This window comes from Aptenodytes forsteri, unplaced genomic scaffold (assembly GCF_000699145.1).
Source record: "Aptenodytes forsteri isolate BGI_AS27 unplaced genomic scaffold, ASM69914v1 Scaffold41, whole genome shotgun sequence".
In the NCBI taxonomy this organism is placed as follows: Eukaryota; Metazoa; Chordata; class Aves; order Sphenisciformes; family Spheniscidae; genus Aptenodytes; species Aptenodytes forsteri.
The window spans coordinates 4,107,794-4,116,647 of NW_008796211.1; the positions used below are offsets into that span (position 1 = coordinate 4,107,794).

Sequence of the window (8,854 nt, forward strand, 5' to 3'; positions counted from 1 at the left end):
TTTCCATGTAAGCTTGCCTAATGTTTCATATAGGAGAATATTATGTTAAATACAGTGTTTGTTCCAAACGGTTATTTTCAAAACAAATACAGTCTTTAAAAAAAAAATATGCATTTTCTTAATTAAAAACTGTAGAGGCTAGGAGTTCTCAGAACCCATGCATCCATCTACCTGTTTTGTTCTAAGCTTACAGCATTTTCTGTTATCCTTTGGAGTTTTCACTGTGACTCAGATGCCCGAGAAGTGTTTGCACCTGTTTCAAATGTACCATTATTTAAAGGTGAAATTTCACAGAAAGTAAGGCCTTGGTCCTGCATCCCTTGAGACTGTACATGTTCTTTACATTTTGAAGTAGATGATGAAAGGTCTCCATCTGAAGCAGTCGCGGAGTTTTTATTAGTTGAATAAAACTACCTACTCAGTATTAAGAGAAAGTAACTTCCATGATTCACTGTTGGTCACATCTGCTGATTTTTGGTTATTATTCAGCAGGAGGAAAGTGGTTGTTCAGTTGAATATTTTCTGTTGAAGAGGTAATATCTCACTAAATAATTGTTTTCAGGATTTCTCACCTAACAAAAAAAATTACAGTAAAAGCCACAGTGCAATTTTGTACTTAATGTCATGTAATGATGACTGTTAGCTTCAGCAGACACCAGGAACCCATTGTGCCAAATGAGATTTGCTCAATGTATGGCGTGGAATGCATTTTTTGTAGGCTGCTGATGCTGGTAGGCTGCGTGTGGATACAAAGAAGTTACTGCAGGGTTACAAGCAATCACATACCAGCCGTTTTCCTGTGGTTTCTTGTATTGGAACTATTCTCACTTAATAAAAGTGATTTAAAGTAACTTGGTAGGATGGTCCATTGCCCATATATGGCTTAGAGGTAAGAATTTGCATGATGGCATTTATTATGCGGTGGCTGATGTGGTAATTCGTACATTGTCTTTGGAACAAATGAACCAGTAGCTGGTAAATTTGTAGCTGAAGTTTGATGCACTCTCCTGGCCTTCTTGTCTGCCTGCTTACATGTTCTTGCAAACTAAATGCTGTGCAAAACACAACTTCTAAGCTACCCATGTTTTAGGTGTTTGTGCTTCTGTCACAAATGTCTCTGATTGGGAGATCTATTAAAACTGTGCAGATTCACTGTCAACAGTCTCTTCAACAAAGAGCTGACCAGTAAGGCTGGGGCTGAGTTGAGACATCTTACTGAACCAAGGAAAGACATACAAGTGACAGGAAAAGACAGTGACCTGAAACAGGGCAGTCTACATGGAACCTGGTTTCACGTCATCATAATTTTGTACTGTAAAAGTACTGATTCAAAATTTTGGGTCTTTTTAAAGTTACTGGTTAAAAACTCTAGCTAAAGAAATAGGTAAAGTGCAGGATCAATAAAGTATCAAAAGGGAACCACTGCAGATGGCATTTCAGTCGGAGAATAGCCTTCCTTCAGCTTGCTGATCACTCTTCCAGTCCATAGTTCAAAATAAGTTCACAGAGATGTGGTGTGGATAAATCTTTAAAAAGAGGAAAAGGATGAGGGATCAGTTCTGGTTTCACAGAAATATGTACCAGTGCACACATCTGCATCAGGATTCAGACTGACTCCTTTTCATCTTTCACCATACCTATCCCTGTTGAAGGCGTCATGGTAGGACCCTACTCCTGCAAGAACTGGAGCTTAGAATATGTATAGCGATAGAAAGGAAGTAATTTTACTATGAAGAAGTCCGGTTATCTTTCACATTGCACTTTTTCATAAGTAATCCATTTTATATTGATCTAATTAAAGCCTCTCAACACTTTATTTTCCATACCTGAGTAGAATTGGCAACATTTGAGTAATACAAGTTCAAGGTAACAAATCTATGAATTAATGTAGCCAATAGTTTGGGTTAATGCTTTTTGTATACTGTTTTTCTCTGTTTGATTGCAGGATGGACGCTTGACATTTTATCCAGGAAATCAGACTGTGGATTTGCCTTTCATAAATTTTATGAGAAGATACGGCACTGTCTTTCTCAATGCCTATACCAATTCTCCAATTTGTTGTCCTTCCCGTGCAGGTAGGACCAAGCAAAAGATCAGATAAATACTTGCACATGTCAGTTTAAATCTGCGGTAATGATGGGAAATTTTAAAGGATTTCATTTTGGGGGATTCGTTTTGTTTTTCATTAAGACCCAATTTTTTTAGTTTGTGTCTGAATTTATACAATATTCTCATGTTTGATCTGTTTCTCTTTTCTGTTTCTCATGCTTCTTCCTTTTTTTTTTTTGTTCTTCTCTTTCCAGCTATGTGTGAGCTCCCAAATTTTTTTGCAAACTGTACTGAAGCTTCAATATTTTTTAAAAATCTTCAGGATATGTAGAGAAATCGTCAGTTTGTTCTGTGCTGAAGCTGCATTCAGAACCACTCTCCCTTCCCAATACAAAGTTAATAAATCTCTTCCCTGTTCTCAGGAAAAAGTATTAAATAATAACAGCTGCATAAATCGGTGACTGTTAGCACTGCCTTCCGATGGCATTTATTCCAAACACTCTGTTAAATACATAATGTATCCTTCAGTAGCTTTAATTGAATGCTTCAGTATTTTTCTTTACTTGCTGCAATCACTGTCCTGTGTTCAATTTCGCACTTGCAGAATTTGCTGGGAAGTTAGAAGGAAGCTATATTCTTGAATCAAACGTTACATCTTAAAACATACCTAGCCCTTTCAGTTGTTGCAAAGACCCTCCAGAGGTGTTGTGAGTGAAATTTCATCTATAGCTGAAAGGGAGATCCTCCTTTCTCTCAAGCATACATTGGAAGAAGCAACCTGTCCTGACTGCAGCAAGTGCAGGCTGTCAAATTTAGTGTTAGTGTTTAGTATTGCATTTATTGATAACCTAGTCCCCTTTTCTGTTTCTCAAGGTCACATTTTAAGTGAGCGAGATTACATGAACATGCCATCAGTCTTGTTTTCTTTTTCTTGATTTTTGAGTCTTTCAGCTAGTCTTTGTTGCTGAGAACAATAACCTTGTGTTAGGTTATTTAATTTTAAGAAGTTTTGTGAACATAGCAGCTAGTGCTCCCAGTGAGAAAGAGGCTGCATGATGAATTCGACAATTCATCAGTTCTGTTTAGCATTTTAGGTGGTTCATCAACATCATCATGACCGCTGGTCAGTCAGCACAAGTGTAGCTCTGAACCAGTGGGACATCTCTTCTTTAGCTGGTAGCTTGGGGACCTGCAAGGAACTGAGGGTAGATCTTTTGTGGAGGTGTCAGGGATGATACTAGAAGAGATTGTGGGAAGGAGGACTTTGAGGTGGGGAAAGTAGGAGTATTGCCGTGGTGTGGGGTTGGGGTTGACACACTGTGCTTACAGGATATTTCCATTGCTTATAGAACAGCTTAGTTTTGTTTTAGGACTCCCTTTGACTCTAAATTGGCATTGGGAAGAATGAGCGATTTTCGACAAGATGCAAAGAAACACAGGAATTAGCTAATAAAAACTTTCCTTATAGCTCCTTTGCAACTCTTCCCTTGGTTTCATTTCCTCTTTAATAATCTTGCTTTGTTTCTACAGCTGGTAGTGAAGTAGATAAGTAGATAACCTAAAACCGATAAAACTGAGGGCCTATAGTATTTATAAAAATAATATACTCTAATTCCCTCCGCAAACATACTTAGCTTTAAATTCACATTGAAATCTAACTGAAGTAAGGGGAGATAATACTCTGGAAGTCATGTAAATACATGACTGTTTCATCAGGATCTGCAGTACCACGGCATTTTCTTTCTGCAATCAATAAGAATATTCCCTGATCTACAGAATACCTTGATTTAATGATTGCATAGCACCTGGAAAGATGGGACCTTCTTCTGCGATTCTGGGAATTATTTTAGTAAATGTCGTTATTCGTATTGATGATGAAAATAAGATTTGGAAGAGTAATACTTTGTATTCCCTACTCTGTTGGATCACAGTGTGGACTTTTTACCTCTAAAATAATGAGCAGATTTATCCCTTCTCAAGTATATTCAACTTACATTTAGATAGGAAGTACCACTTACTTGTCAAAAAATCTTTTTTTTTTTGTTTCCCCCCCAGCTATGTGGAGTGGTCTTTTTACTCATTTAACAGAATCTTGGAATAACTTCAAAGGTCTAGATCCAGATTATGTAACGTGGATGGATCTCCTGGAGAAGTATGGCTACCACACACAGAAGTATGGGAAATTGGACTATACTTCTGGACATCATTCAGTAAGGTAATCAGATAGATTCTCCTGCTATGAAATGGACTGGAGTGAATAAATCATGTAATGGTCTGGCAAGTGGTTTCTGCCTCTGATTGAAATGGTAGTAGCTTTAATTTAAAAGAAATTGCGTTAGGAACCTGGCAGGGGTCAGTCCTGCAGCTTTATGCAGAAGCAAGCATATCCCACACAGATGCACTTTGGCTTTCACCTGTAGCTGGCAAGTGAATATCAAGACTGTGGTTTTGCCCAACATGAATGAAGGTTATGTTTGATCATTGGTATTGCTCCCTAAGTGAAATTCATAAACCGTTTTTGTCTTGCCTTGAGACTTTCTGGCTTGATTATACTAGCAGTGTAGGAAAAGCAGAATAAAGAAACATATTTGATAATACTTGAATATTAAATCTACCATCACAAAACTGAGGTGTTTGGGGTTTTTTTTGAAGGCCATATGTTTTCACAGGCTTGTGCTGTACTTCCTAAAAGCAAAACTGAGTGTTTGGGGTTTTTTTTGAAGGCCATATGTTTTCACAGGCTTGTGCTGTAAAAGCTTTTTTTAAAAAAAAATGTGACTAGTGACTAGGCAGTTTATGAAAAAGACTTAAACATTTAGAGACTAACTTTATTATGTTCAAAAAATAATAATTATAATGTGTTTGGACAGTTGGGACAAAATACAGTGTCTTCCTTCTGTGTAGTTTTTATGAAGATGCACTGTCTCCCTGATTAATTATGATGTCTGTTGTTGAAATAATAATAAAGAGTAGCTTTTTCTTTGGTATTAAACAGGTTAGAGTTACTTAAAATTTCCTCACTTCCCTCACTAAAATGAGCAATCAGAATTTGAAAGGTCACATTAGTAGTTAATAGTATGTTGCACGTACACACTGCTTTTTATCTACAAAATACTTTATAAATAGTATCCACTTCAGAATCTGGCCAAGTAATAATTTCCGCTCCAGTTTAAGACTGTCAAAAAAGAAAAAAGAGCTTTTTTCCCTTTTTTCCATATACCGGTTCTACACTGGAAGTAAAAGATTATTCAAATACAGACTTACACCAAAACCTTCATGTTTACTTAACTTTACCAGACAGTGTACATATTTGTGTACTACTGATGCTTCTCTCTTGTCTCTGCAGCTCTTCTTAGTAACTTAGCATCTGACTATGAACAGATGGGTGTTCAACCTCTGTTCTTTTGCTTTGATTTTTTTTTTCCTGAAGACTACATTATTCTGCATTATTCTTATAACTTTTTTGTTTTTTTTCCAGTAAGAAACAATTATTTGTACAAAGTACTAAAAAGTCATCTGCTATAGCATTATTCTGATTCTTTGTGCGTGTTTATATGAACGTTGGGAAAATTTCCTCTCTGGCAAGAAACAACTGAACATTAAGATGAATGCTTACAGAAGTTTGTATTATTGTAGTGTAGAGATGATTTGTTGTGACTGCCTCAGGCATTCATGCTATTGAAAAGAGCATAGTCTTAACAGCATACTGTAAAGTGCCAGTAACAGACCATTCTTTGAGAAAGCAAAGGGTCAGATTTTGTTCTATGTAATGAAGCAAGACAGAAATGATTCTGTGAATGCATCATTCTTAGGCATTTCTAGAATAGATTTTCAGTAAATTAAAATTACTCTGAAAAAAGAAAATTATCTGCAGTATTATACAGACCCTTACACTTTTCTTCTGAATCACTTTTGTGCAGAGAAAATTCTGTTGTCTAAATAGTATACAGTATGCACTCACCCTGCCCTTCACTGAGATAGAAGAAATGTTTTATAACATTGAAATCTGTTTCTCTCTAACCTAAAGTCACTCCAGGTTTAAAGAAGAGCAGCTCTAAGTAATTCCAGAAGTTCCTGGCTGTTCATATGATAACTGGAACACAAAGGTGGCACTGAAAAAAAGGCTGGTTGCGTATAAATCTCTGGATTCCAGAAGTCTTTTGCTCGTTTGCCTGAGCTGAAGACCGGAGGTGAATTCTGGCTTCACTACAAAGGCCTTCACGTGGGGAGTGCAAAGCTGAACAAACAGATAGTCCTTAGTTCTCAAATGAATTTTATTGTGTAGGAATTAATGCAAAGAAAACCTTAATGTGAGACTATATAGAAGAGGGACATAATTTTTATGTTGCTTAACTTTCTAAGTTGGTAAACTCTGCCAACTCACAATCTCATACCCACGAACATACTCACAAATACTAAGGTTTGCATTCAAGGAGTCTGAACAGGAATCCTGGCATGTGATAGGGCAAGGGATGTCATCTGATGTCTTCTTCCCTATTTTTCTGTTGACTGGCAATGATGAAATGGCATTTTGCATAGGTATTTTACACTCTTTAGGAGTGAAACATTGCTATGGCGTGATACTTTGCCTTGAAATCTTGCTTGCTTCAGTCTTCAGGAACATTAGGGAAATAGCCTCTTTGTTTCCTTATTGTGGCTCTCTTATTGTATTCTGTTTTTCTGTTGGAATAACAGGAAGAGGCACACAGAGTGCACAATGACCTGGTTGCCACCCTGCTATCAGGATGCTGCTGACAAGTCATCTCTACAGTGTTGTTCACGCTGACAGCCCCTTCTTCAGTACTGACCTGTTTTGCTGATGGCATTCATGTTCTTGGCTATCGATGCACGCCACTGCTTTAACCTTGCTCTCATACTTATTTTGTCTGGTACTCTCACATTTGAATGGTTCTGTTGATACCATTCTAAATATTTTTGTTACGAGTCTCCACAGATGAGAAATAAATTAAGACAATTCAGGGTTTTGCAAAACTGTAGCAGCACCAGTATCGGTGGAGTTACAATCACGTACTCTGATTTTTCTCATTCTGCCATGTATAGATTAATCTACTTCAGTGGTAGGGTTTGAGCCTCACAGACAGAAATTACGTTGTAACCATATAGTCACATTATGTTTGCATAGCTCTTGGTCCCATGAGGCCGAATTCTTAGGCACTTCAAAGATAACAGAAGAATACTGTGAAGTCTATGGTGCTGCCGTTTTTAATTACCTTTTGTCCTATGCCCTTACCCTGCATTTTCACCTGGTGCAAATTTTTGATACATTTTTTCTAATTTTCTCTTCAGTGAGAATTTGAGATCTGTACTTAACAGGATCAAGCCCTTATTGTTATTTGAGTAAATGTCGGTGGCAGTTGAGAATAAATGAAAATAAACACATGGTTAGTCAGCCTTTCTATGCCTACACAAGAGGAATTTGAAAATGGCAGTTTACACAGTTTTTAATTTAAAAAATGAAAACTCTAAATACAATTCCTGAGTCAGAGAAAAATGAACATCTTGTTCCTAGCATGGCATCTTTGTAGACATCTAAAAACCCTAAGTAGCCAATTAAGCAATCTATAAATAGCATAGAAGAGTTATAACAAAGGTTCCTGTTCATTGTGGAGATAATGAAAATGTCCTGCTGTTTTAATTGCTTGTTAAAAAGGAGACTAGCAAAGGGATATAGAACAGTTCAGCTAGTGCAAGATGAGTAGTAGATTCAGTGGAGATCAGCTTGTTCCAAGGAAACGGATTTGACAGGACACAGCAGGCAGTATTATTTCTTTAGAAACTTTTCTTAAGCACGTATGTTCTTTCTTTAAACAAGAAAAACACCACTGCTCCCTGATCCCATATTTACCTGACAAAAAAAAAATTGTTAACTTTTCTGTTGCAATATTTGTGTGACATAAATTGATTCTGCTTTGTCCTGACCTATTACAAATAGTGCATTGCTAACACAAGTCATCTCTGTAGATACAGATGTTTATGTATCTTAAAAATACAAATACATAGTGAAATATACTAAGTATCCATTTGAATGTGACTTGCTCATAAGATAATTCATAGCTGTGAATTAATGAGATTTGAGGAAGAGGGCTTCTAGGAAGTGCATACAAAGAAATATATACTAACATAGAAAGAGCTGGATCTTCAGCCTCTGGACTGTTGAATACGTGAAGGTTCTGCTTCCTGTCAAAAAGACTCCATGTGTCCTTTTGAATGTGGGTGGCCATCTTCACTTAAAATTTAAAACAGGTGTAGTTACTGACTGTCATGTAATTACTTTCACTTGGGTTAATAATGATGGTAGTTCATTAAGCTTTATCTTCAATGTTGCATTGTTGTATTCCCAGACTTTATTTATTGGCTTTTTTTCCATTGTGTGTTTCTTACAATTGCTGGAGTACTCTCTGCTAGGAAAGGAGATATGATCCCCCCTTCATTCCCATTGAAAGTGTTCAAAATTGGAATTACTTTCTGAAGCCTTTAAATAATTATCTGTCCTTGCTCTTTCCTTTTAAATTCAAGGTTTCAATCTAGTATTACCCCCTTTTGCAACTCTCCACCTGGCCTTTTAAAGATTCTTATTTTGGCATATGTCTTCCTCCTCTTCTGCCTGAGGATTAGTTTTCATAGAATCATAGAATCGTAGAATCATACCACCCTCAAGTGAAGAATTTCTTCCTTATATCTGACCTAAATCTCCCCTCTTTCAGTTTAAAGCCCCTTGTGCTATCACTACAGGCCCTTGTAAAAAGCCCCTCTCCAGCTTTCTTGTAGGCCCCCTTCAGGTACT

The 8,854-nt window shown here is 36.9% G+C and overlaps 1 protein-coding gene across 1 annotated transcript in view; it reads left to right on the forward strand.

Annotated features, from left to right (window-relative positions):
* The first annotated feature begins 1,657 nt into the window (after positions 1–1,657).
* The window catches only part of ARSK (arylsulfatase family member K), a 19,964-nt gene continuing 12,767 nt past the window's right edge, over positions 1,658–8,854 (forward strand). Inside the window, exons 1-3 of the mRNA XM_009288293.2 lie at positions 1,658–1,699; positions 1,946–2,075; positions 4,105–4,264. Of these exons, the coding sequence (XP_009286568.1) occupies positions 1,658–1,699; positions 1,946–2,075; positions 4,105–4,264 (332 nt within the window). The remainder of the gene's footprint in view (positions 1,700–1,945; positions 2,076–4,104; positions 4,265–8,854) is intronic.